Consider the following 26,700-nt stretch of genomic DNA (forward strand, 5'->3'; position numbering starts at 1 on the left):
CGGATTTACAATGGCCAGACCTTGGGAAACACAAGCAAGATAGATGGTGGCGGTTGCCATGGCTGCCATCCTTACCTACGGTGCCTACTTAGGTACCTACCAGGTAGGTTAGGTAGGTGCTTGCTGTGATGCCTAAAGCTCCCCAGACGAATGCGAAGATTCCAGGTTAGGACTTGAAGATTATGAGCTGGTTAGTGTGGCATGATTTCCTAGTAAAGGAGAATCTGAGATCTCGAGAGGGCCGGGAATGGGATACGGCATGGCTATGTGTCGAAGCATGAGGTGCTGCTGGACAAGGACAAAGGGGCAAGATGATTGTTGAAACTTGAAAGGGCAATTGGAGCTTTTTATTTTTATTTAGTTTTTATTTTTTTTGTCTGTTTACAGGCCGCGGTTGTCTATTGTGCCACAGGCTGACAGCAGCGTTAATACGGTTAATACGGGAGTCAGCACAGCAGCTAAGTAATCCGCAGCACAGCGCAGCGTAAAACGTGCTGCCAAGAAAACAGTCGAGACACACTGCTTAACCACTAAGTGATAGATACCTAGGTACCTAACCAGAGACCTAGCAGTTGAATTCTTGACCAACCCACACAAGGCCCAGATCGTTCTGCGGCTGTGTTTTTGTTGGGTTTAATTGATTTTCGCCAAAGCAAAGCGTACTTTATTCTAACCTCACCAAAAGGCGCACTGGCTGCTTTTTTCCCATCCCATCTGCAGGCGCTGCAGCGAAACCTGGATCCCTGTAGGTTCATCCAAACATGTTGGCGGGGCTAAAATTTTGAGCGTGAAAAGACTTACTGTACTCTAGGGTTGGCCTATCAGCGGTAGAGGCATCAGAGGAGTGGAAAGGCAAGACAGGATCTTGCGCCGCTCCTCGGACTTTTTTTTTTTTTTTTTGTAGCGGAGGGGTCATCTTTTGGAGAGGGAACGGTGGGACACCCAACCGTGGTGACATACAGGTTGTACCCCACGACCGCTGAGAGTGACGAAGACGCCAGTCCCTGGCCTTTTCTCCCTGCATTCACACGTACTTGCCTGGTTGCCTAAGTGAGTCGATTCATATCGCTCACATTCTCTCCGTTCATTCAAAGCAATTCTATTTTTTTTGATTTGCAAAATTTATCATTTACGAATCCAGAAACTTTGCAGCGCATCAAGACATCCATCCATCCATCCATCCTCATCATGGAGAACTTCGAGACCAATCACCCGGGCAACGACAACGACAACCAGCAGCAGCCTCGAGATGCCCTTGCTGATGGTCGGCGCATCTATATGGGTAATTTGCTTTACTCGGTCACTCCCGGAGACATCGAACAGATGCTTCAGGATACCGGCCATGGCCAGTTTGACAAAGTGCATATCTCTATCGACCCTGTCAGCGGTCGCAACCCTGGATACTGCTTCATCGAGTTCTGCGCTCGTGAGGGCGCCGACCGCGCTCTGGCTGAGCTTCCGGGCACTCTTCTCTTCGGCCGTCCTGTGAAGGTTGGCCCCTGTCATCCTAAGACCCAACGGCAGTCCAGATGGCCGGGCAGTCGTGGTTCCAACTATCAGCCAACTTTCCAGCGTTGGGGCGATTGGCGAGCGGGGGATGCTGACGCGGTCGCGGCAAAGCAACTGCAGCTGCAGAGGGAGGTGGAGGCCTCAGGCCAGTCGCTTCTCCAACGTGATGACAGCGTCGAGGAGCAGGGCCCGTCGGGGGCCATTCGCCACATCGACATTCGGAACCGCGTTGGTGATGGCACCCAGCTGTATGTTGGCGGCTTGGGCAAGATGATTGATCAGGAGCATCACGATATAGAGATGAGAGAGCTGTTTGCCGGATTTGACTTGTAAGTTTTCACCTCAACTCACTCACTCACTCACTTATATCGCGATACTCCATCTCTTGTGACTACAAACATCTACACGTTACCAAAAATCCCCCTTCCCGAGATAACTCATTTCTTACCCTTAAAAGTGTTACCATTGGCAAGCGCATCACCGCCCACGAATCTACCCGACATCTGCCCGGCAACCACAACTACTGCTTCGTTGACTTCCGCACGCCAGAGGAAGCCGCCCGTGCTCTTAACACGATGAATGGCGCACCTTTGCCTGGTGGAGGTTACCTGAAGCTGTCGTACCCTCGTCACAAGGTGACAAAGCACATTGCTCTGCCTGGCGTCCAGGCCCAGCGCGTGGATCGCTGGGGTCAATCCAGTCTAGGGGAGGCCAGTCGCGGTTCATGGGAGCCCCGAAACGACGGTTACAGGGAGCCGCCGCGTGGACGAAGTGGCTACCCAGCGCATCGAGAACGTGCCCAGAACGGTCTCGATGGCGATAGGGAGCAGCGCTCGGAGAAGAGGAGAGAGCAGAGCGAGCGGCAGAAGGCCATCATGGCTGCTGCTAGCTGGCGCTCGGGGGCCGGTGCAACCGCTTAGAGGGCGCCTAAGGACTGGGCAGCGGAGGGGAGGAGGAGCAATAGGTGTTATGATCTTTGCCAGGGTTGGCGAGCGTAGACAATTCTCGTTCTATGGCTAGCAAGTATGAACTTTCCTTGGCTGGCTTTCGGGTTAGCACGGCGTGCAATAGTTTTGGGTAGCTCTCCTACGCGTTTGCATGAAGCCCCCAACCGCTCCCCATGGCTAGATCGGTCTTCCAAGACCGAGTGAGATTTGACATGATCTAGTTTGTTTACTCGTGCATCAAGTCGCCATCTAAGCCAAACATTTGCTTATGCTATATGATCGTCATGTTGTATCCAGATCCCGTCACCTAAACACCAGAGAACCTGCCCAGCAGGAGAAATGAAGCATCCTTATTAGAAAACATCCAGCTCCCACAACTAACTTTATCCAAAGCCAGCCATCCTCCAAATTGCGGCTCCAATGTTGAGATAGGGAAGTGAGAGTGATAATCAAGCAGGACGGAGAGGCATATCAAGAGGTTACTAAAAGGAAACAAGGCAAATGAGTCCGCAAACCTCAAGAGAGGACAAAACAAGGGATCGGTAGATCCCTAGGTAAGCAGAAAGGAACAGAATGATGATCAGGAACACAGCTCTCAACGTTCGACCGTTCTGAGTCTTAGCCGTGATGTTCTGGACCATTAAACAGCCCTAGACAGCGCCCCAGCACCCTTGTACTCCGTCGAGACATGCATGCCTTCACCAAGGGTGCCAGCATCGCAGTCCACACCGAGTCGCCTCTCAGAGCTACCGGCAAGGACTCCATAGAAATACCGTCTCCCGAGTTCGCGGATGCGTAGCTCCCTTTCCTGTCTGTCCAACCTTGACAGACCCTGAAAGTCTCGTTCCTCCACAACCATTCGGCTCCGGGAGACGTAGTACAACAACCCTGCGATGCACCGCGGGTCGACTGGCATTGGCGGGTACCTGATAAAGAAAGACCAGACGAGTGTTGAGATCATCAAAATGAGGAAGACACAGCTAAGTACTGCGCAGACAGTGGCTGCTGTTTGAGTTTGTGCGAGGTTGAAAGGCACGTTGGAGAGGATGACGGGAAGGAACTCGGACAGGATGGCTGCTCCTGAGACGGCACCCAAAAATGCGTGTCGGTGCTTGATAGCAGACCAAATGCCGGAAAAAGGGTTCGTGTTAGGGGAGAAAAGGATCGAATGAATCGCAGGCTGTGTCTTGGTCGCCATCAACTGGTAGGGAGCCATGATGCTGACGCTCAGGAAGAAAGACTGCCAGCAGAAGGCGATGATAACACCGATAATGGCCGACACAAACCGTACACCGAACCGATTGGCATTGAGGAAGAGCCATAACCGACCGCCATCTCGGATGCCGCCACGGTAGTAGGCGTGGTAGTAGATGATGAAGATAAGAACCGCCAATTGGAAGAGGACGAACACGATTCTCCAGGGATATCGTAGCGTCATGAACGGGAGTTGCTTGCTCGTCAGGCCGGCAATTCCTTCTCCCCCTTTCTCTTTGTGCATAGCGGCCCCTGGATCATCTCCATCTCGATCATCAACTAAAGTCTCTCCCTCCCTATCATCGTTCAACCTCCTACCCGCTTCATCCAACAACACAATCCCATACTCTTCCTTTCCATGTTCTCCCCTGAATGAAGCCAACCCATAAATCTTCTCAGCCATAGCTCTTCTCATGTCATGCTCCCCATTCTCCCTCACCCTGACCAGCCTACTCCCAGCCAACGACGCCACACCAGCAACATTCCACGGATTCGCCGCCACACCCGTCACCCATCGGCTTACCAACCAACCCACAACCCCCACCAATACAACCACCGCGGCCAGCAATCCAACCAACGCGTACGCCGGGCCCCTACTAACCCCCAACGCCGGCCCACACCTACTGCTCGCCGTATTCAGATAACATTCGCCATGCAACTTCAACCCGACCGCCTCGGTCGCCAACGGTACAAAAAAACTCGCACACGCGACCATCAGCGTCGTCAAGAACGGTACAACCGCCTTGCCCGAAAACAGCCCTACGATCGGCGTCCACACGACGCCCAACACGCCCGAGTACTGCAAAAGAAGGGTCTGCGAGCCAGGCCCGCCGCCATGCTTAGCGAGGGCTTGCCAGGGCTGATAAAGTTTTGCGTTGAGGTCGAGAATGCGGAGCGGGATGACCAGACCGACGCCGAGAAGGGCGGGGAGGAAGGTCCCGATGAAGATGTCGGATTCGGTCCAGCTGTAGACGCGGACGCGGGAAGGAATGGAGGAAGGAGTTGAGGTGGGCGGTGTGGAGGATACCGAGAGGGTCGAGGTGAAGGTGTAGAGGGATTTGGGGAGGGTTGTGAAGCTTGTGATAGGGGGCAGAGTTGAGGTGACGGTTCGGAGGGTGCCCGAGATCGTTGTGAGGTAGGTTGTGGCTGAGATGGTGGTTGTGTAGGTACGGAAAGTACCTTCTGAGATCGAGGTGAGAGTCATGGTGATTGGGGATGTGTCGGTGGGCGTTGTGACGATTGTAGTTATTGTGGGTGTGCCGCCGATCGTGGTTGTGTAGCTTGTAACAGGGAGAGTAGAGACACGAGTTACAGGCGTGCCGTTGATAATCTCGATGATCGTAACTGGTAGCTGTTGAGTCGTGGTAACTACTGGAGTTCCGCCAATGATGGTAGAGATGGTCAAGGTCACCGGTTGGAAGGCAGGAGGAGGGGTCTCAACGAGGAACTGAGTAACGGGCGTCCCTCCATTGACAGAATAAGCCGTATAAGTGATCGGCTGATCAGCAGCGGTTGGCGTGATGACGACAGCTTCCGCGACCAGTGTCCCTCCTTGGTCCCTGACAACTGTGTATGTGATTGGGTTTGTACCAGCAGGAGTAGTAACGATGACCTGGCTGGTTGCAGTACCGCCCACATTGTTGACGACTGTCCGAGTGAAGGACCCTCCAGGATTCACTGTGAGAACAACCCCATTGTTGGTGACAACCGCAGGGACTATTTGTACCGGAGATGGTGTTACGACGACCACATTTGCAATGGTAGAATCGTCTTCCTTTGTCACCCCTATCCGAACTTGAGCGTCCACAGTCTCGGTCCTCACCTCGTCCTCTTCCGGCACAACGAAGACCGAGACTTCCTGGCTCTTGACTATCGTGACAACATTACCGCCAACTTCCTCAACGCCAGTAATTACTGGAGGCTGTGGCACTTGCTCTGGCCCCTCCGTAATCTGGTGCTCAACAGCGCCGGCGGCGCCATTATTCCGGCGAGGCACGCTACTATAATATGTGATTGTGATGGAGCCAACTGAAGGCTTGAGAACAACCTCTGGATCGAGTGTCACTATTATCGTCTTTGTCACAGCAACCTCTGAAGAACTAATTATCGTGGTTATGACAGTTGTTTCGATCACGGTTGGCGCGGGAGGTGGTATTGTTGTGGTTCTTGTCGAGACAGGGATGCTTGAGACGATAGTACCGTTGGTGATAGGCGAATAGATGGTTGTTACGACGGGACCGTCTAAATCAGTTCGGGTACCACTGCTAGTGATTAAAGTTGTCACGGTGGTCTCGTAAGTGGCAACAGGAAGGGTCTGCCATTCCGTAACCACCTCCTCGAGAGTTGGTAGCGACGATGGCTCTAAGGAAAGCCAAGTTGTAAACGTTGACACAAAAGTAGAAATCGGGATTAGCTCGTAGTCTTCGTCGAGGGGCGTGTCTGTTGAGATGCTATTCTGGTCAAGGGCATCCGTAGCCCTTTCCGGCACTGCGCCGATGGTGAATGTCTGTGGCCCGGCTGCTCCTGACGTCTCTGAGATGGTGATTGTCGGCTCGTCATCGCGGATACGCAGTCGAGCAAGTTGAGTTCTGTTTGGATTGAGACCAAGAATAACAGCATCTGCGTCCGAGTCTGGCATCTTTTTGTCGGCTACAATGACCAGCGTCATGGCAACCAGCAGCAGCACGATGATACAGCCGATGAAGGGCCATCTCAACGCCGTCGGCTTGTAGTTGGGCTTGTTGATGGACTGCCAGACAGGGGTATCTTTGGCATGTCTGGGCTCCTCCGAGCTGTTTGTCGGCTCATCGTCCTCATGCCGATCTTCAGTGGCCTGGATATCGTACTCGTACGCAGCTCCGGTGTTTCTGTCATCCCGCGCAGCGAAAAGGGATGGTGGGGGCATGTCTGGGACGGAGTAACGCACTCAAACAGACACGGCCGAGGTGAAACAGGGCCAACGCAGTATACTCTCGTGGGCTTTACGCGGGACTTTGCTGGATATGAGGTGTTCTATGGAGTAGGTCGCAGCGCCGCGACAAGGCTCTGAAAGTCTTAGAGAAGTGCGTGATCACGTAGCTCCTCCCTCCACATAGACACTTTTGGCACTGGTATCGGGCGGCCATGAGTCTATGACCGCACCTCATGTGGCCGCCTGTTTCCCCGATGGGTGGCTGGCCTTTGTGGCTGGCCCGTATTGGGCAGAACCGTGGCACATAAGAGGGCCTTTCATGGACCTTTCATGAATCCCTCCGGGCCGAAGACGTGCAGTGCGGCTGAGGAACAGGCTCGATCACTCCCCTTGGGGCTGACCATCGATTGGCGACGGCGACGAAAGGCTCCGGGACTCCACGGGCTCGGAACCCAACCAGTCAGCCCTACGCACGACCGTTTCCCTTGGAACTTGGAACTCAGTTTGCTGCATCGGGATTGGCGGTGGCTTACTTGGAACAGCCGTGGTGGCGTTGTTGTGTCTTGATAAAGCATCCCGTGGAAGGCACCACCAATCATCTCGCGATTCGCCATGAGCAGGTATCTACAGGCAGTTGGAATTTATGCTGCCATAATCGTTTGGATCAGGCACCAATGCGATCCAGCTACGGCGTCGCCATACGGCTCACGGAATAGCATCTCAACCTTACCTAGGTACCACCCAACGACTTCAAAGTTTTATGAAGCCTGTGTCAATCAGCAACGGCATCCTGATGTCTCGCATGGTTTTGCTTCCGAGAAGAGCATCACCGGTACGTGTCTTGACAAGCCCCTCCCATCCGAGCCCGCTGAGCAAATGGCGTACCCTCATGATCGTTGGAATGAGTATGTCTGTCTCGGATAGTAATGCACATGTTGCATCCCGTAGCCAGTCGCCGGCCTACACCTTGCGGACCATCGCGAAACCATTCCCATGGGAACCAAACGCATTATTCATGAAAAGCACAGAAAAAACGCCCCAGGATGGTATTGTGCTTGTCCCGCTCCAAACCACCCATGCCCATGTACATGTTCCTCTATGCCCGACTTTCCCATGCCAAGATCGAAATCACTTTTTGGATTTTCCACCGCATGGCGGGCACAGCCACACAAGGCGAGTTTCCGAAAAACCAGAGCCGTATCCCCATTCCATGACGACCGTCCTTTCCCGACCGCAAGGCGCTTAGAACACGAGGGCAGCACCCTTGGTCTTCTTGTCACCGCTGTTACACCGTCAGAATCAGTTCGGAAATTGCTGGATAATCATGTGCTTGGAGGGACCGCCAGACGTGTTCCAAAAGTGATGGGCAGAGAGCCATGATAACGTGGGCTCGAACCAGACCCGTAGGTGATGTAAATGCGAGGGAGATGTAATGTGCTGGTTGCCCAGCGACCGGGGGATGGGAATGCACGGGGCCTTGAGCATCCAAAGAATTTTTGAGGAAGCTCCAGAACTATCAAATCCAACATCGGGAAGGCGATATTGAGTCATGACTCGGGGTCCCACGCAATATTACATTCCATTTGAACCTGCATTGCCCCAGAAAATGCACAAACATCGTGGTGTTTTCTGGCGAGCTGATACTTCGATCTTCGACCACATCTCTCAGGAAACTCGCGTGTTGCTCAAGTGCTTCGAATCGCTCAAGGTCGATGTTTGTTCGGCGGTCCCTCCCTGAGAAATCAAAGTCATAAAAAATGCAGAAGAGACTTACCCAAGCTCGAAGTGCTTGCAGCGCTTCAGAGGGAGCTGCTTCTTCGTCTTGCAAACCGAGCACTCCTGTTCCCCAGTTTAGCGACATGTTCGCTCCACATCCAGCCTCTTTCAAACTGCGGTCAAGCTCACCAGACGGAGCACAATCTTCTTTGTGGTCTTCGCCTTCTTGTGGAAGACGGGCTTGGTCTGACCACCATAACCGCTCTGCTTGCGGTCGTAACGGCGCTTGCCCTGGGCGAAGGCAGAGGCCTTGCCAGCCTTGTACTGAGTGACCTTGTGCAAGGTGTGCTTCTGGCAGTCCTTCCCCTTGCAGAAGGTCTTGCGCGTCTTGGGAACGTTGACCATTTTGGCGACTGGGATCCGGTCGTGATGTGATGGGTTGGATGGTCGATTGCGCTGCACTGTCGATGTACCCTTTGAAGTTTTTCGCCCAATTTGCAAATTTCCAGCCAGGGCCACGGTGCGTGTGCGGGTAGTCGGGTAAAAGATGACCCATCCCGCCTTGCCAAGGGATCTTTAGGCGGCTTGACCCCACGTTCCGTTTCTGGAAATCCTTGGCAGATTGCGCCAAGGCGAACGCGCTTGGCTAGGGCAACAGAAACGCGTTCCTCACCAATATTGACAACACAACAGCAGAATGGGTATCGAAAGCTCAATGGCTAACGGCGTGATGCAATTTGCTTTCCGAGGCACAGTAGTACCTCATTATGAGAGCAAGACTCAGCATATGTGTAATTCCTATCCTTGACCTAGCCAACACTTCGGGAATGGTTTCAGGTTTCTTTACCTCTCGAAGAGGGCTTTCTCATTCTCTTATGCCTGGCCAGCATGAGTGCCCGCACCACCCCCTGAGTCGGACATGTCAGTTTTTATGGATGCTAGAAAAGGGACTACACGTGTGTAGGAATAATAGCAAATGCGCGGCAAATCTCATCCTCCGTTTATGGATTGCTGGGTCATACACCATCTGTGCTTGGTGCTGCAACGTGCAAATGTTCTGCCGCACATAGAATAGTAACTCAAGTCTGTTGGTAGGGCTTCAGAGCAAGAGACGGCAGCCAAGAGAGATAGTCCAATTTTTTATCTCCATGTAAAATTCATGGGAGCCGAAGGCTGTCCCAAGTTGTGAGTTCATATGTTTTACAAACATGTGAAGCAGACATATTCGCGCTCCTCCATATATCTGGCTCAAGTGGAGTGGACAACGGCCTGCAAAGTCTTTTTGGGCTCAAGCGGTGCTGAACTTTGCCCTGGTCAGATAGAGCGGCCCAACCCATTTAGCTTGCATTCTTTCTCTGCCATAGACACCAACTTGGATTGTCCCAATGACAGCGGCCAGGTATTCCTGGAGCCCACTAACAACAACGTTTATCCGGCCCGAAGTTTGCCATGTCGTCTACAGACCATAGACTGAACAGGGTTGTCTACATTGTTAATCAGGAGCTGGAGAACTCATGCATGCCTTCTGGGTGGATCAAAAATCAAGAGCACGCTCTTCTCCTGGGATCATCTGCCCGAGTGGCTATTGGCTAGCATGCTCTCAAGGAGAGTGTCTCTACACAACAGTAACCTGCTATCTTGTACGCAAAGACAGCATGTCTTTCAGCTGTCACCATAGCACAGAGATGGCCGGCATTGGCTTATTTTGAAAAACATGTTTTGCACCTACACAATTGTCAAAAATCAAGTGCCTTTTGATATACTTTACCTGCTCGCCGAAAGGTCCTACAAGAGAGGCTACCAGAACAATACTATACTCTCCAGAGAGCTTGAGTTCTGTGGAGTGCGCATGATTTACCAACCTACCGACTTTTCGGTATCGTCCACAACGTCCTCAACTACTTCTACTATTTCAGATACGCCTACTTCTCTCATACCAAAACTCCGGCCGGAGACGTCGGCCACGGTAAGCTTCAACATGGAATCGCTGCTGCAAACTGCTACACCGAGCCAAAAAGATGAAAGGGACAGAGACCAAAGTGCAACAAAGTCGTGGGAGTATTATTATCGTTGAGCGTCTTCAAGCCAGTCTTGGGTCTCACGCTGCGTTGGGGTTCTTTCTTTGGTGGCAGAGTCATCTGGCTCTTACATGAGCTATAGCTGCTCTTTCGCCGTCACTGTTGATACATCCCTTTCCCCCAAACCTATGATCTTCGAGCAGACTTGCAGGATTATCATGACACAAAACTCTCTAGCAACTCTCTATCTTCATAACTTCCTGAATATGCTGCCACAGCGTTTCTTTGCATGACTCGCTACACCAGTCGAAACAGCCGTGAAGCAACAGCTAAAGGATGATGCAGGATGATCAAAGATATGATCGTAAATAGAAACGGTTATGAAGTCGGTTTATTATGTTTAGTAACTGAACGGTACATCGAGAACCAAACCGATATTGATTCTCAATAGTCAAAGTTACTGACGCCAACCCAATACCCAGTAGCTTTTGACCATCTATGCCAAACTGTCTCACACTGTCTTAACAGTATCCTTGTCAGCAATCGTGGTCTCAGATGGATTTGTGCGACTTTTGACAGGACATCTTAGCAGACATCCTTGTCCAATCTACCATATCTATAAACGAAAAACTGGAATTGAACAGCAAAAATCATGAAGGAAGAGAGTCTGGCTCATATAGCCTTCATTACAACTTTTTGATAGCTCGAAGTGTTTGCAGAGAAGCAGACAGACACTAAACCAGAATAGACCGAATTCGGTACTCGAATGTTCTTTGAGTGCACATGAAGCACATTTGATTTTTGAGCACATCGCCCTGGATGTCCGACAGCGAAAAATTGCACTGAAACATATGATACCAAGCCAGTTTAGACACCATAGCCGTGTTAATACTTCAGGATTGTAGTACAAGTCAGAGATCACAGAAATGATTCAGCTTTTTCCCTCTAGAAAAGGGGGAATCTGACTTCCCCATGTACCTGCCATTGAACAGTTGAGCTTCACAAACGCGATTTGAACATGACGTTTCAAATTCTTCACAACATTGATCATTATTATGTGGATTTGTGATAACGGGAATGAGTTGAAGGTGGTTCAAGTGGATTGCAGTAATACTGGCTGCCGTCAATTCCCTTACGGTTCTGCTGTTCATGCTAGAACAAACTACTTCCGGTGGGAAGTGCTTCCAACACTCGCTGACAGATCCGGAAGTTTAGAACTGTAACACCATAAGTTCTCATCGAGTGTTTGTGATTGATAAAAGGGCACATGAGGAAAGACCGCACCGACTTGCGCTATTATGCGACAGAGATGACTCTTACACAGCCTATTCAGTGAAGTACGAGAGAAAACATGGTTTAACAACTCAGTCTGTTTCAGGACCGCACCATATGCGAATCTTGCTAAGATGTTTTCACGTCCACTGCCCGTGTTTGTCTAACCTTGCGTCATCTGCGCCTTTCTCAGATATGCCATTTGGCGGGCTTTCGCGTTTTAGTCAATATTATCAGCTCATATTTTCTTCAAGCGCCGCAATTTGACTGGTCATTGATGATCAATGGGTTCACCAATATCCCTGGAATCACTGGCATTTCATCTTGATCTGAGGATGACCTGATAACTGCAGATGGAGAATGAATGGGTCGACATAGTTAATATCGAGTCCGAAAGTGTATTAACGTTGCACATTCTGTAGTATGTTTCATTGTAACAAGCCAGTGGTCAACATGACAGGGACGGTAGTGGTGGACTCAACCACGATCATAAAGTTCAGAGCAATAGCTAAAGTTAGATGATTCATCCTGCTGCTCTTTCAGGAGCCAAAACCGATGAAGTCATCGCCTAAGATTTGGGTTCAGCGAACCCTTGAGCAGGCTAACAGTGGGGAAAAGCGAATTCTTGATATTCACCAATAGAGTGCATGGTGGGTCCTTTGGAGTACAAGGCTGTGGAAGATGGCGGGGCAGGAAATTTTGTAGCCAACCGTTTCTCTAGCATTTCTCGCAAGCGCCGCCCCCATCGTTTTACGACCAGTGAATCATCCACCAGCAACTGCACAACCATCTGGGTTGTTCTTGGAGGGAGCACGACATTAATATCTTTTCCTGCATTTGTGGCGCTGTGCAATCACTTTGAGTCGACCCCCTATTCGATCTTTGCATTAATCTCTCTCCATTGCAGCGAGTTCGACCAGCCATGGCGACTGAGAATGCTGCAGACGACTCGGCTAAGCTTCAGATCCTTAAAGATGCGCTCTACGAAGAAATAAGACAACATGGCTCAGAAACACGCTTGTTCACACAAAAAGATCTTCTAGACCTCAATATCATTCCTAACAACAATGTAATGCTTCTGGTCAAAGTTGTCCAGGGGCTTTGTAACGACAAGCTCCTGGTCGGCACAACAAACCACCATGCTGGTCTCGCATGGAGATGGCGCAGCCGGGAGGAAGCAAAGAAGTATGTAGTCTATGACTGTTTTTTTATATTAGATGGCAATGCTGACAATAACTCGTCAGGTACCTATCGCTCCCCAATGACGAGACCATGATGGTTTATTCCATCATTGATGAAGCTGGCGCCGACGGCATCTGGAATCGGACGATCAAGAATAAGCTTAACATGCATGAGTCTGTGGTAAAGAATTGCATCAAGTATCTTGAAAGCAAGGGGTATATCACGGCCATGAAAAACGTCGAGCACCCCAACAAGAAGATGTACATCAAGGCCAGCTTGCGGCCCTCGGAACGGGCAACTGGCGGTCCCTGGTTCACAGAAGGAGAGTTGGACACTGCCTTCATTCAGGAGCTTGAAGGCATTGTTTTTGAGTACATCAAGACAAAAAGCGCATATCGCGGGTCACAGCCCCAGCCGGCATCTGCGCCAAAACGTGGGGCCATCGTGGGCGAGCTGCGTGGGACGAAGCGTGCAGCGGCAGACATTACCAACGATGACAGCACAGCAGCTCCTTCCTCTCGCAACAGCAAATCCTTCCGGACCGTTTTTCTCCCAATGCCCGCTGGCTACAAGCATTACCCTACGGTTGCTGAGATTGCCAAGTTCATCCATGATACGGGCATCACCAACAATACCACCCTGGGCGAAGCCGATATCCAGCAGTTAGTGGACGTACTGCACTATGATGGCTTGATCGAGCCTGTTCGTGTGAACCGGCGTAAAGGCTATCGGGTCACCCGCGCTATGAGACAGGATACTGTTCCCTTCCATAAGCGGCAGAAGGATCGTGAGGCAGGTATTGGGTTGGACCAGCCTTTGGTTGTTGGTGCAGAACCACTCAGTAATGCCCTTACCGAGGCTCCTTGTGGGCGGTGCCCTGTTTTTGATTTGTGCGAAGAGGGGGGTCCGGTAAGTCCAAGTAATTGCGTCTACTTTACCAAGTGGTTAGACTTGGAGGACGTAGCAACAGCAGCGGCCCCTGTTGCATCTTTACCTCCGTAAAACGCTTGTCATCTTAACAGGGGGAAGCGGGGACTGTATGTACATATCTTTCTACGTTTAGTCGAGCGTCAGAAACCACAATAATTAATACCCGTATCCATTGCATTTGTTTACGATATCCGCAAGATACGGTCGTCCTAATTTAGTGTTTGACTTGTAGCTAAACTGTAGCCTTGGAGCTATCTGGTATAGAGCAAAGCAGCGAACATTCACCTAGCAGTCATCAAGTGGGTGACGATGCCAGTAAATCCGTTTTATAGGTTGCTCAGGCCAAGAGGCCTAGCTAACGGCTATCTGAATGTTGTAGCCCAACATCCTATGATATCGCCAGTTCATTTCTTAGTTTAGGCGACAACACCGCAGTCAACAATGGTGGGCTTCTTGGAGTAGCGGATAGCGCCGCTGGGGGAGCCAGTAGCCTCGATCAGCTTGACAACCTTCATGGACTCCTCATCAGCAACCTCACCGAACACAACGTGACGGCCATCGAGCCAAGAAGTCTTGACAGTCGTGATAAAGAACTGAGAGCCGTTGCTGCAGGGATGTCAAGTTAGCTTACGCGTAGAAATACAAGGGGTTAAGTTGTCATAGCTTACGTGTTAGGGCCGGCATTGGCCATGGAGAGCCTCCCGGGGCGGTCGTGCTTGAGCTTGAAGTTCTCATCGGCAAACTTCTCGCCATAGATCGAGCGGCCGCCAGTGCCCTGTAATTACCCCGATTAGCTTGGATGTCCTGTGTGGGTAGATCAACGGTACTAACGTTGCCACGGGTGAAGTCACCACCCTGGAGCATGAATTCAGGGATAATGCGGTGGAATGTCGAGCCCTTGTAGCCGTAACCGTGCACGCCAGTGCAGAGCTCACGGAAATTGCGAGCGGTCTTGGGGACAACATCGTCGAAGAGGTTGAAGACGATGCGGCCGGACTGCACTGTAGAAAAGGTCAGTCATCTCTGTGTATGGAGGACAGTCTAATGGCCCTCCAGAAGAGCCGCTCTGTCGGAAATGAAGAACTAGATGGCAAAGCCCTACCGAGAAACAACCGGATGGGGCTTGCCAGCAAGCATGCCTGCCAAAGGCTGCTTCCGATAAAACTCAAGCAAACATAGCTTGAAGTAAACATAGCATAGGCTTTGTCCTAAAAAAAAGGGGGGGGGTCAATTGCTTACGCCGGACCTGGCTGGTGAGGTTGCCCCTCTCATCCATCGTGGGGCCCTCCCACTCGAGCTGGAAGTAGCTGCGGGGTAATGTTAATAGGCAAGCTCCAGCATTTATAAGGGGACTAAAGAGGTCTATGGGCACCTACCACTGCGACATGTCGGCGGCGGAAACTGAGAAGGCTCTAGCAGAGATGCTGAAGGTGGACTGGAGAGACGGCGAGCAGGCCGAGGTGAGAGGAGTTGAAAGGTTGCGGAGGAGAGAAGAGGATCGAGGGAGATGGCGGGGTAGGAGGGGTCGAAACATTTTCCAGTCTGGGAGAGAGTGGGTTAGCGCTTCCACGAGCCAATCAGCGTCAAACAACCAGGATGAAGCAGGCAGAAGGCGTAGCTTTCACGTGATAAGTGAGGGGCAAGCTTGGTTGGCCAGCTGTCGACCTATCAACAATCGCCTCATAGCTCTTCAGGGGGCTGTTGGTTCTTCCCATAGCAGAAAGTTTGCCCACTCATCCATTCATCCGGGGACATTTTGCGGAGGACTGCTAGGTTTGGTAGTTCAGGGACCTGTGATGTTCACAACCCTATTGATGATTGGGACGAAGCTGTGCTGCCAATGGAAAGTAAACAGGACAAGCCATGCTGTAAGTCGCGCTGGGTTGCCAACTGTCTCTCCCTGTGTTGATTGCAAGTCGTGACACTTGATGCACAGGGCGGACAAGGACTTGAGCTAGCGGCCAATTGTCTCAAATTCTCTTGATCGTGCAAGCTGCAGACTGCTGCTTGGTTGCTAATGCAGTGAACTAGAGGCAGAAACTTCTGCAGAGCCAGTTGCGATATTGCCATTTTTCTTCCATGAGGGATGGCAGCCAACGGTCATGGGCAGGAAACGAGATTTTGATATCCGCTTGCCATCGAGTTCCCACCAAACGGGGAGAGACAATGGAAAAATCATATATATTTGAATGGAAGGATTTGCTCCGGATGCTCCCGGTCTTAATAGCCATGCATAGGAGCCAGAACTGGGGAGACCGAAGTGTTGAGCACGATAAAGACAACTCGAAAGCAGCACGTACCGTATCAATACAGTCGGGCTGTCTATATTGATGTACAGGGGAGAAGTACAGAGGGAGCTGGATCCAGGCGAGGCAGCAAGGGAAAAGTGTTTTGAGTACTCCGAGGACTAGAGGGACTAAATGGCCAAAATTTCTGCGGCAGTTGGCCGTGGACTTGGTGATGCAGCTCCCGGTCCAGCAAGCACGGGCCTCCGGCAGCTCCGGCCACGCCTAGGTCATTAAGGCCCACAAGAGCCAAGCCAAAGCAGCTCGGAGCCGGCCCATTTTTGACCGAAGGCGGGGAACCGGGTGCGTCAAACGCCAAGATTTTGAGACCAAGGGGCTGAGTCTTGGCAGGCTGGAAAGCGCAAGGTGGTGGATGCGCTGATGCCCATTCCCCTCGGGGTCTCTCGCTGTGGCCGTTGGACGTTGGCCAACAATCTTCGAACATCATCAGTAAAATCGAGTCGCGGCCATCCAACACATGAAACCAACTATCTTTCGGAAGTCTACTGCTATACATCGATATTGATCTTGCTCTTCGCTACAGCCCTTCAACTATTCGTCTTTTTAATCAAAGCGACAGCTGCAGCCACGAACCTCGATCACAATGGATCTGACAAGCTTGAAGAATACGGTGGCCAATCTCACCCTATACGATATCAAGGCAGGCGTACGAAAAGTGCAAAATGGTATGACGGTAATCGCATCAGTTGTTGTTTACCTTAGTTGTAGGAAGATACTGACCCGGAACAGCGGTGATGAACTATACCGAGATGGAGGCCAAGGTTAGCAAATCTGTCATTCCGGCCGCGGAACCTCCGGCTTGGTGCTAACAGACACAGGTGCGGGAGGCCACAAACAATGAACCATGGGGCGCATCATCTACACAGATGCAAGAGATTGCAGACGGGACATTCAACTAGTAGGTGTCCCTATTGTTTGTAGCTCATGACGACATGATTAGGATCCTGACCACTGCGCTGCAACCTATCAGCCAAACCCTCAACGAGATCATGCCCATGATCTACAGGCGTTTTACAGAGAAGTCCGCTGAAGAATGGCGCCAAATATACAAGGCTCTCCAGCTGCTCGAATACCTGATCAAGCATGGCTCGGAACGCGTAGTTGATGATGCTCGTGCCCACATCACATTGCTCAAGATGCTCCGTCAGTTCCATTATATCGATCACAACGGCAAGGACCAAGGTGTCAATGTCCGGCATCGCGCAAAGGAGCTTGTCGAACTTCTTAGCGATGTTGACCGCATCCGGGCTGAGCGCAAGAAGGCCCGCGCCAACAAGGGCAAATTTACGGCAATAGAGGGTGGTTCCGGTTTTGGCAGCAGCAGTCGCTATGGAGGTTTCGGAAGTGATTCCTACCGTGGCGGCAGCAGTTCCTCGTACGGTGGCTATGCCGGTGGCGTCTACGGTGATGGAGGTGGTTTTGGTGGGCAGACAGACGAGTGGCGTGGCAGTCAGTCGCGGGCCGACAAGTTTGAGGAGTATAACGAGTTTGACGAGTCAGAGAGGCCAGCTGCCTCGTCTAGCTCCTCACGAGCGACCCGCGAGGCGGCTGCAGGCAAACGCCCCGCTGAACCAAAGAAGGAGCCCGAGGAGGATCTGTTCTCCTTTGATGAGCCCGCCGTCCCCGCCGCCTCCGCCGCTGCTCCAGCTCAGTCGTCTTCCTCTGCGCTCGCTGTGCTCGGTTCCACAGCCGACGATGACGAATTTGATGATTTCCAGTCTGCCGCACCTGCCACCCAGTCCGCTTTTACCTCTTCTATTTCTCCCCAAACAACTACGGCATCGTCCTTCGCTTCTCCGCTTGCGGCCCCCAAGCCTGTATCAGCATCTCAGCAAGCCAGCCTCAGCGGCCTCGCTGCCTTGACTTCTATTTCTCCTCCTCCAAGCTCGACCGCTACGCCATCTGCCAACTTTTCAGCATTTTCGTCCCCTCTCTCTGCCAGTAACCTTTCCTCTCCGGTGCAAACCAAGCCTACTGGATTCCAGCCCTCAACACCAAATTACTTCTCGCCCGTGCAAACAGCAGCCGCTGCCCAGAAGCAGTCCACGGCCTCTTCTGGAGCTGGCTCCAAGCCTGGAGCGACGGCTGGTGGTGATGCGTTTGGTGCTCTATGGTCTCAGGCTAGTGCAGGCCTTAAAAAGAACACACCAAGTGGCCCTGGGCCATCCATGGGTCAGCTGGCCAAAGAGAAGAGTAGTGCGAGCATCTGGGGCGCTCCGGCTCCGTCTTCGGCTGCCTCACAGCCTTCTACTAACAATAAGCCCCTGGGAAACGGGCCTGACGACTTGCTTGGCTAGATCTATGCCTTCACGCGTTGCCTGAGGGAGGAAAATGATGTTTTGCGGAGAAGGAGGAAGGGAGTATAGGGGACCGGCATCTGCCGTAAACTACAAAGATCAACGTAGTCTATGTCTTGCTGGTCATGTTGGATCCTCGTCTTGTGGATTAGTAGGCTAGGTGTTCTGCTAAGTAAAAATGCAATAATGATCTCTTTGTCCGGAAAATAGGTATGACACGAAGGGGCTTGAATAGAGGGTTTCAGGTTGCCAACTGGTCAGCTTAGCCAGTTCAATTGCGTTAAGGCACTTTGCGCCATGCCGTAATGCAGGCAATCGGGAAAATTCCGCCTGCAGAAAGTTTGAGCATGTTTTCCCCAATAAAATTCCTGGGGTATAAAGTTTACGCTCCTTTCTCCAGCTGGCGTGTGTCGGTGAGCAGGTGATCAGGGGGCCTGGTGCAGTGGCGTTCTATGACAAATGCCCAGTCGACGCCCAGAAGCTTCGCAGCAGTGAAGGTCGCTGCGGCCGAGCCCTCAAACAGGACAAGGCTTCTGAGCTCCCGCTGCTATCTTCAAACACCCACGGCGCTGCAAGCTTTGCTCCACCGCTGCCTGCTCTTCTTCTTCCTCTTCCCACAACACTCCCCTTTCCAATGATTTCCCGTCACGTACATGACAGTAGCAGGTCTCATGGCGACAAAACCTAGGAGCTTTGGTGGTTGCTGGACCTGCCGGCTCCGGCGTAAGAAGTGCGACGAGACGCGACCCATCTGCGGCGCCTGCTCAACGCTGGAGATCGAATGCCAGTATGGAGACGAAAAGCCTGAATGGATGGATGGCGGCGAACGTCAAAAGCGCAGGGCCGAATGGTTGAAAGCTGAAGTTAAGAGGAGGGCGGCGCATCGTCGCGAGCGTCGCCAGCTCCATGGCCTCGAGGTCCGTCTTGAGTCATTGGATGCTTCACTAACTGACGAGAGCGACTCTACTGTTCCTCGGGACCTCATCAACACCACGGCGCGCCCTGTTGCCCCATCGATGGATGCTTCTTCGTCGTCATCGCCTTATATCAAAACCGAATCGTCTTCTGCATCTTCGCCAAGTGTCAGAACCCCACATTCACGATCGGCCACTCCCCATACTGACTCTTGCTCCTCTGTCCCGACGCCCGAGGATTTGTCGGATTCTCACGCCGAGTCGAGCTTAGAAGCGGCATTCTCATTAGAGATTGAGGCTCACTCTATCATGCTTTACTTAGACTATGTCTTCCCATTTCTCTTTCCCTTCTACAAGCCACCGTTTTTCGATGCTGGTAGAGGATGGCTTCTTGTTCTCCTGACAAAGAATAAGGCTCTCTTCCACTCCGCAGTAAGCCTGTCCGGATACTTCTACGGCATAATCTTGAGCCACACAAGTCAGGGACATCAGCACTGCACCAAGAACACTCACGAGGCCCTTCATAAGCAACAAGGTTTAGCTCTCCAGTGGTTGCAACGTGAGATGCAAGATATCATCACCCGCGGTGTGAAAAGCAACCTTGTTGAAGCAAACCGTGTGATGGCCAGCATCGTTCAGTTATTGACATCCGAAGTTGCAATTGGCACCCCGGGGAACTGGAAGATGCACTTGGGTGCCGCGACAGAACTTTTCAACGAAATCATGAAGCACCACGCCGTTACGCCCTCTGGATTCCCTTGTTTCATGTCAGTACTCCTTCGACTTGGCACAAGACCGTTTGAGTGGACGCCGAAGAATCGGCCGTGGGGTTCCGACCAAGCAACCTTGCGCTTTTTCACTGCCCAGCTACTCTTCTACGATACCATTGCCAGCACTGCCCTGGGCCAGCCTCCCCGATTGCAGCAGTGGCATCAACCGCTCCTTGAGGAACTTCCCGATGAGATTAAGCAACTGCTGCCCGGGAATGAGAGAGAGACCATCAGCCCGCATATCAACCTCGAGGAGTTTGCCGGTGTCCAGAACTGGGTCATTCTTTGCATTGGACAGATTGCTTCCCTGGATGCGTGGAAGAAGGAGATGAAGCGTGCCGGGTCATTTTCAGTGCCGCAACTTTTCAGCCGTGCATCGACGATCGAGCAGCGTCTGCGCACCTGCCTCGAATCTCTCTCTGATTGCCAGGCCGTCAATGGCTCGTGTCCGGCATCGTCCATCAATGGCTGTTCCCAGTCTCAACCTTTCTTACCCTATTTCGCTTCTGATGCCGGCTCTCCCTTCTCTCGTACCCTGCATACATCAGTTCTTAACACCCGGATCTGGGCCCAAGCAGCCCTCACATACCTGAGCGTGGTCTTATCGGGCTTCCAGCCTTCAAGCCCCGAAATCTGCGAGTCTGTATCGGCCACAATCGAGATGCTTCTATCTTTGCCGAATCCGGAGTGCCTGCGCACACTCGTGTGGCCATTTACCGTGACTGGGTGTCTGGCAAGCCCAGAACAGGAGCATGTATTCCGCAACCTCGTATCAGCTATGGGGCCATTGAGCGTCCTGGGAACTGTCAGGGAAGGATTGGCAATCTTAGAAAAGGTCTGGGCTAGGAGACGTGAGATAGAACAGGCACCCGATGGGTGGGATCTTGCAGCCTGCTTGGGGACGTTGGGCCAGCCAGCGTTGTTGATCTGAATACGATCTTACTTCCAACATAATCGGCTGGCTGATGTGAGGAATGGTTCAGATAAAACAGAGTAAGTATCCACTTAGGCGTACCACTCCACTTAGCATTATAGATTCTGTCGTAAGGCTAACTCTCTCAAAGTGTCAACGGCTCCTACTCCAGCGATGGGATTGCTCGGCTTTTTTTACTCTATATAGGACTCTGAGTTTGGCCATGTCAATCGTTGTCTTTCCTCTCTCGAACCATGGCTATTAAACCATGTTGTCCTTGCCGTTCCCCCATACCAGCTCTTCAGTCTCTCTTGTGAGGCATTAAACCTTTGAGTTTACTCCTTCTAACGCTTCAGGCGCTCGGAATTCGTTCTTAAGTTGATGCTGCGATCAGTTCAGTCTTGCTCCAAACCAGAGCTGCTACTACTCTAAAGCCATCTCGGAAGCTGGATCCTAGCCATGATTTCTAAATCGTCTTTGCCTTGTAACCCAAGTCGGTCAATGCTTGTTACCACAAGATCCTTCCCGCGAACTCAATGAAGTTCACGGGTTAATCATCTCGCCGCCCCCATACGCCTGAGAACCCCTTGGGTCATGATACATCCTTCCGGTTAACGACAAGGCGGGATGGCTCACGTCATCTAACTTGCTGACGCTGCCACCTCTTTCTGGGCAAATCGTGATTGGTCTGTTCATCTCTAACTCGTCTTCATGATGGCAATTCCGTGTCGGAGTGAGCCATCGATTGGATAACGAAACGGATTCATTCACATCCTTCGCCCGGCTTGGCTTGTCAGGCGCCTTCTCATCATCCCGAAACATGGTCGATTTAGGATACGGTCTCATGAAATTCCCAACGGGGCAATACACCGCAGCAGGGCTCCCACCGGCTGACCTGTAGGGAGCAACTTGCTCCTGCATTTGCATCCTTCTGTTTCTCATCCACAACGCAACCAGGGCAGCCACCCCCATAATAAACAACCCTCCATCGCTTATTACTAGCGCCCACAGCACCTTCACCTTCACACAAGCCTGCATCGCTGCTTTCTCTCCTGCAGGAAACACAAGCCGTGCAAATTCCTCTGGTACTGTGTCCCCAGCTGGCACCATTATGCTCAACCTCACATCTTTCGTGCCATGAAGGGTATCACAAGTGAGGTTCGCGACGCTTAGACCCCACACCACTGCCAGCCCGGAAAACGCTGTGAGAAAGAGAGTGTCGACCGACAGCGTGGCTGGGTAGGGCATGTAGGATGCGTTGTGAGCCGGGATAGTGAAGAGGGTGTACAGGGCTCCTGGGATGGAAAGGCCCAGGGTTAAAAGGAGAATTCCTGGGGGATTGCGCCGAGATGCTGTTGGGCTGGAGTTAGAGGTATCTGGTAGCTGAGAAGGATCGGTGACGGTTATGAGGTTGACTGTGAGGGAGGAGAGGGCTATGAGGGTTAGGGTGGTAAACGAACGAATAGTTAAGAATAAAACAGCTGGCAGACTTCGCGGATCTGTTGGGATATGTGAGTTCTCCGTTGTTGCTGGTGGGCTAACAACCGTTCGAGAAATTGGGCTCTTGAAGTGGGTTTTTTTTGTCATTTTATTTCTAGCATCGATGCTGCAATACTTCAAGACGTAAAATCAATGAGCACAGGCATAGGCTGCTGGTTGTAAGTATGTGTTGTAGATGTCAAATATTCGTCTTCGTCTGCACAGTCTGAGCCTTCCGGGCCTTGATCTCAAGACAGATCACAAAACGACGATCACATCGTTGGGTAAGTATCCTGCTACAGGCATGTAGAACAACCAGTACGTCCCCAATATCCAAATGCATGTTCTCTACCGCACTTGCAGGTCCGATTTGGCCTTGTCGCGGTCCGTTTGCTCAGACTAGGGCCGTGAGCCGTGCTGGATTGTAGTCAGATCTGGGGCCGGGGCCGGCTGATCGACAGGCCGAAGCTGCAGACATGGTGTGGGTGATGTGCATCAGACATAGAGATGGAAAACCAAGGTCTGACAGAAATCTGCCATTAACCTGCCCGATATATGTCCAAAATAGGTTGCCTCAGTCTCTTGGTAAGGAGATATCCCTGGGATCCCCCCGATATCAAACAACTAATATATCAGCGTATATTTCGATGCACCCTTCGCTGAAATATAGGTAGAAACAACGCCTATACGCCATGACTCGAAACGAAGAAGACAAAAACTTCCATCAAGTCTTCCCAGCTCCTTCCCTTTGCGCCTTGATTTCCTGTGCCCTGTAGGCCCACAACTCTTGCGGTTTCCCGTTTGAATCACATGAGGCAAACTTCCACCAGCCGTAGTGCACAGCACCAGCCAGATTGACCAGACCCCAGCGAATCGGCCCAGGCATTGGTGGCCAGTTAGTCCACATACCCTCCTCCACAGTCTTGTCTAGGTTCATCAAGAAGAGCGGCACAACGTCCATAACGCCAGCCTTGGTGACTGTGCTCTTGCCCCATGTCTTGAAGGTGGTTGTAGCGGCCTCGTTCTCAGGAGTGTCTGGCTTGGGCGCGTTTGGATGATCGGCAAAGGCGGCGATTGTGGCGACTTCGGAGTGAAAGTGGTGCTCGAAGTCGGCTTGGAAGGTCGACATGATGCGGACTAGCTCTTCGCCGTCAAAGGAAGAGGGGTTGGTCTGGACGGAAGTGAGGTAAGACTCGAATTTTGCGAGGCCGGGGAGGAACGACTCTGTTCATACCAGGGTCAGCGGTTAGAGGGAGATAAAGCAAGCAGCACGTATTTTGTAACCTCACCATGCTCCTTGTGTGTTTCGGCGAAGATAGTCTTATCCTGCAGGACCTCCTCGATCTTGTTGAAGAGGGTTTGCTCTTCGTCGTCATGGTGTGACTTGACGAACTTGTACCAAGCAAGGCAGTATCCGATGAAGTCGGCTTTGTCCTGTTCAAGAATGAGGGGAGCTTGTAGGTAGATGGAGTTGAAGCCGCGGAGGATAGAGTTGTCTGGGATTTAGTGGTTAGCCCGGTGTGCTGAACTGGCCATCTGGATATCTGGACATTAGCGTACGCAGGAGGGCCATGTGGGTGGCGCCAGTGGTGAAGACGTCAGTCCTCTTAGTCTGGTACTGGGGGGTGGTGATGAGCTTGAGAGGCCCATCGGCCCACGGCTTTGTCGGTGGCACAGACGTCATGTTGTAAGGGGCGCGGCTCAACAGAAAGCCGATGATCATAAACGGGATAGAGAGGAGGACGGTCACCTTCGGGTCAGGGCCCGGGGTTGACATGGCGATGTTAACCTGATGGGGAGCTCGGCGACAGTGGTCTCTGTCTCTGAACCACACCGAAGCAGCTGTTGGAGCTATCCAGCAGCTGTCCCAACCGAACGACAGCTGCTGGGGGAGCAGCTGCCGGCCAGCGGACTTCCCCACAATTCTTATCGCTGATAAATCAAGCCATGATTATTGGCTGGTAGCTGATAAATGGCCATCGTTCCCCAACCTACCCCTCGCGGAGCTGGGCAGCGCGGCTCACTTCTCCCATCACGAAGTTGCCCATCCCCAACCTTGCTGTTAAAAGAGCTTCTTGGATCTTCCTGCCTATCCGTCAAGATGCAATGATTTCCATTACTAGTATTATTGACTCATGATCCATGTAAATCGCGTTCAATCGCCAAATTGTTGAAAATACGAACATTCCAACCCTTATGGGTTCGGGTCAACAATATAGGTTGGACACTTGAAATGCCACTCTTATTCGCCAAGGAGACCAAGAATTCGATTTGCGGTCGAGGTATTAGCCATCTGCCCATGATGGGAATCATCATGACCTCGATATCCAGGATCTCTGCTCACTTTTTGCGCCCTTAAGTAGACAGCCTGCCAGCTGCCAGAAAACCACACCCGAAGAGGAAGGCCAGAGGTGTCTTGTCGGACCCCAATCAGGCTCGCCGGCGTTAGCAGCGCCCCGCGCAGCCCGCCGAGGTGACTCGAGCGGGGTCAACGCCTACCGGTGGAGACGTAAACCGAGAAACGCCGTCTCGGCAGGGAATGGCCGTGGATCCTAGGCATGAGGGTGACTCCAAGTATATAAGGAAACCGAATACTTCGTCGGCTCGTTCGACGAGCATAGGCTCGATATTTTACTGTGTAATTTGAACCATCCATAGCCATTGGTATTTAACAGGATTTAAACACGTTCCGAGAATCTCGACAGGTTGAAATGACGACGAATCCGCGGATCCGGGTCCGGGACGCCACCCCGGCCGATGCCCCGATTATCACCGAGATCCACTACAAGGCTTTTGCCCACGGCATCATGGACCAGCTCATGTATCCCAACGGCGTAACTGAAGACAACCGTGCAAAGTTCGCCGCCCGGCTGTTCCCTCCACCACGCAGCGAAGACGAGAAGGCGAAGAAGGGCGAGAACATGGTTTGGGTGGCTGAGTATGTCCCTGACGACGGGCCGGCCGAGATTGTTGCCTTCTCAAGATGGACACTCTACCGCCAGCCGAGACCAGAGGAAGTGTGGAAGGTTGATGCCGCGTACAAACCAACCCTCGAAATGTTTGGACAGGGTGCAAACATCGAGGTTATTGATACTTTTGTTGGCGAGATGCGCCGAATGTCAGAGAGAGCTGCCAAAGGTGAAGCAATGTTGTGTAAGTACCGGCAACGTTGTCTGTTGGAGGTATTGCATAGCTCACATTGCCACAGTCCTTGGCATTCTGGCCTGTCTTCCTGAGCGCCAGCGTCTAGGGGCTGGTTCGGCTCTGCTGCGCCGTGGTGTTGAGTTAGCCGATAGCTTGGGTCTCCCTATGAGGCTGGAGGCGTCTCCTGAGGGCTATGGGCTGTACAAGAAGTTCGGCTTCGAAGCATATGACGTGCTAGATACGAAGGTCACTGAAACATGGGGACCGGTGCAACCGGAGGGAAGCAACTGGGGGAATAACAATGCAGCTGAGCTTTTCGGTCAGGCCCCTAAGGGTGTTTTGCGGACCGTTCTTATGAAGCGACCTGTGAAAGTCTCCAACTAGAAGTTCTGGCACCAAGACCGCAAATATAGGCCCCTCAGACGCCAAATGGTCTTTCCTGTGAAGATTCACAAGATCTGGTCATGGACGATGCGTACCACCTTGGCTTGTCTCTCGACTGTTGAGCCCAACACATGCCCACAGCTCGACAAAAACTTCAGTGCCGAATATGGTGTACTCATGCAGTCGTCAGTGGCTTCGGATGAGAACTCAATTTCTTCTAGCGTCTGATCCATCATCTCTATTCGTCCTCCGAAACGCAGCCGCCGCGGCGAGGTTCGTCAAGCAAAGATGAACATGCCTTATAATAATTTGCCCCCTCTATGACAACCAATGTAACTCTGGGTCGACGTGCCCGAATGTCAGGTCGCCAACGTCTTTTCTTGGCGCTCGGCATGCTCTTCGTCAGCCAATCTCCGAGATCTCGGTCTTCCATTAGGCTCTCAAAAGTCGTCCCAAATTCCAGGAAGAGATCCCTATTTGCGTCTGTGGCCTGTGCCCATGGACTGCTTGGGAGCGCGGAAATGAAGGGCGACAATGCTGCTGGACAAAACAGTTCAAGCATGATCCGAGCATGACAAGGCCCATGCGCTGGATGCCTGAGATCCTTGGTGCATTCGGCAGTGCGCTCCGCGTGACGAGGGTCGGGCCGACGGTTTACCTCCACGAGTTGCCCGATTAGGAAATTTCTTGGCGCGCCCCTGGAGCGCTTCTCCGCACGTCCCGTCCAGCTGCAGGTTTCGGGACGACGGCTAGC

The 26,700-nt window shown here is 52.0% G+C and overlaps 9 protein-coding genes across 9 annotated transcripts; 5 read left to right on the forward strand and 4 right to left on the reverse strand.

Moving 5' to 3' along the window:
• Nucleotides 1-1,188: 1,188 nt before the first annotated feature.
• Nucleotides 1,189-2,429, forward strand: CTHT_0055330 (uncharacterized protein; the record flags this gene model as incomplete). The annotated part of the gene is made up of 2 exons (XM_006695802.1): nt 1,189-1,838; nt 1,967-2,429. The coding sequence occupies 2 exons, from the start codon at nt 1,189-1,191 to the stop codon at nt 2,427-2,429; spliced, it is 1,113 nt and encodes a 370-aa protein (XP_006695865.1).
• A 667-nt stretch (nt 2,430-3,096) lies between these two features.
• Nucleotides 3,097-6,615, reverse strand: CTHT_0055340 (uncharacterized protein; the record flags this gene model as incomplete). The annotated part of the gene is made up of 1 exon (XM_006695803.1): nt 3,097-6,615. One exon carries the CDS (start codon nt 6,613-6,615, stop codon nt 3,097-3,099), a length of 3,519 nt encoding a protein of 1,172 aa, XP_006695866.1.
• A 1,248-nt stretch (nt 6,616-7,863) lies between these two features.
• CTHT_0055350 (60S ribosomal protein eL42) lies at nt 7,864-8,742 on the reverse strand (the record flags this gene model as incomplete). Its single annotated transcript, XM_006695804.1, has 3 exons — nt 7,864-7,903; nt 8,396-8,460; nt 8,527-8,742. The coding sequence occupies 3 exons, from the start codon at nt 8,740-8,742 to the stop codon at nt 7,864-7,866; spliced, it is 321 nt and encodes a 106-aa protein (XP_006695867.1).
• Nucleotides 8,743-12,549: 3,807 nt separating this feature from the next.
• On the forward strand, nt 12,550-13,811 carry CTHT_0055360 (DNA-directed RNA polymerase III-like protein; the record flags this gene model as incomplete). Its single annotated transcript, XM_006695805.1, has 2 exons — nt 12,550-12,812; nt 12,872-13,811. 2 exons carry the CDS (start codon nt 12,550-12,552, stop codon nt 13,809-13,811), a joined length of 1,203 nt encoding a protein of 400 aa, XP_006695868.1.
• Nucleotides 13,812-14,155: 344 nt separating this feature from the next.
• CTHT_0055370 (peptidyl-prolyl cis-trans isomerase-like protein) lies at nt 14,156-15,273 on the reverse strand (the record flags this gene model as incomplete). Its single annotated transcript, XM_006695806.1, has 5 exons — nt 14,156-14,345; nt 14,408-14,514; nt 14,571-14,740; nt 14,979-15,046; nt 15,116-15,273. 5 exons carry the CDS (start codon nt 15,271-15,273, stop codon nt 14,156-14,158), a joined length of 693 nt encoding a protein of 230 aa, XP_006695869.1.
• A 1,355-nt stretch (nt 15,274-16,628) lies between these two features.
• On the forward strand, nt 16,629-18,342 carry CTHT_0055380 (uncharacterized protein; the record flags this gene model as incomplete). The annotated part of the gene is made up of 4 exons (XM_006695807.1): nt 16,629-16,710; nt 16,775-16,806; nt 16,864-16,943; nt 17,016-18,342. The coding sequence occupies 4 exons, from the start codon at nt 16,629-16,631 to the stop codon at nt 18,340-18,342; spliced, it is 1,521 nt and encodes a 506-aa protein (XP_006695870.1).
• Nucleotides 18,343-18,995: 653 nt separating this feature from the next.
• On the forward strand, nt 18,996-20,957 carry CTHT_0055390 (uncharacterized protein; the record flags this gene model as incomplete). Its single annotated transcript, XM_006695808.1, has 1 exon — nt 18,996-20,957. One exon carries the CDS (start codon nt 18,996-18,998, stop codon nt 20,955-20,957), a length of 1,962 nt encoding a protein of 653 aa, XP_006695871.1.
• Nucleotides 20,958-23,142: 2,185 nt separating this feature from the next.
• On the reverse strand, nt 23,143-24,195 carry CTHT_0055400 (uncharacterized protein; the record flags this gene model as incomplete). Its single annotated transcript, XM_006695809.1, has 3 exons — nt 23,143-23,642; nt 23,708-23,914; nt 23,979-24,195. The coding sequence occupies 3 exons, from the start codon at nt 24,193-24,195 to the stop codon at nt 23,143-23,145; spliced, it is 924 nt and encodes a 307-aa protein (XP_006695872.1).
• Nucleotides 24,196-25,129: 934 nt separating this feature from the next.
• CTHT_0055410 (N-acetyltransferase-like protein) lies at nt 25,130-25,946 on the forward strand (the record flags this gene model as incomplete). The annotated part of the gene is made up of 2 exons (XM_006695810.1): nt 25,130-25,571; nt 25,627-25,946. The coding sequence occupies 2 exons, from the start codon at nt 25,130-25,132 to the stop codon at nt 25,944-25,946; spliced, it is 762 nt and encodes a 253-aa protein (XP_006695873.1).
• Nucleotides 25,947-26,700: the final 754 nt, after the last annotated feature.

Source organism: Thermochaetoides thermophila (genome assembly GCF_000221225.1).
Source record: "Thermochaetoides thermophila DSM 1495 unplaced genomic scaffold scf7180000011820, whole genome shotgun sequence".
Lineage (NCBI taxonomy): Eukaryota > Fungi > Ascomycota > Sordariomycetes > Sordariales > Chaetomiaceae > Thermochaetoides > Thermochaetoides thermophila.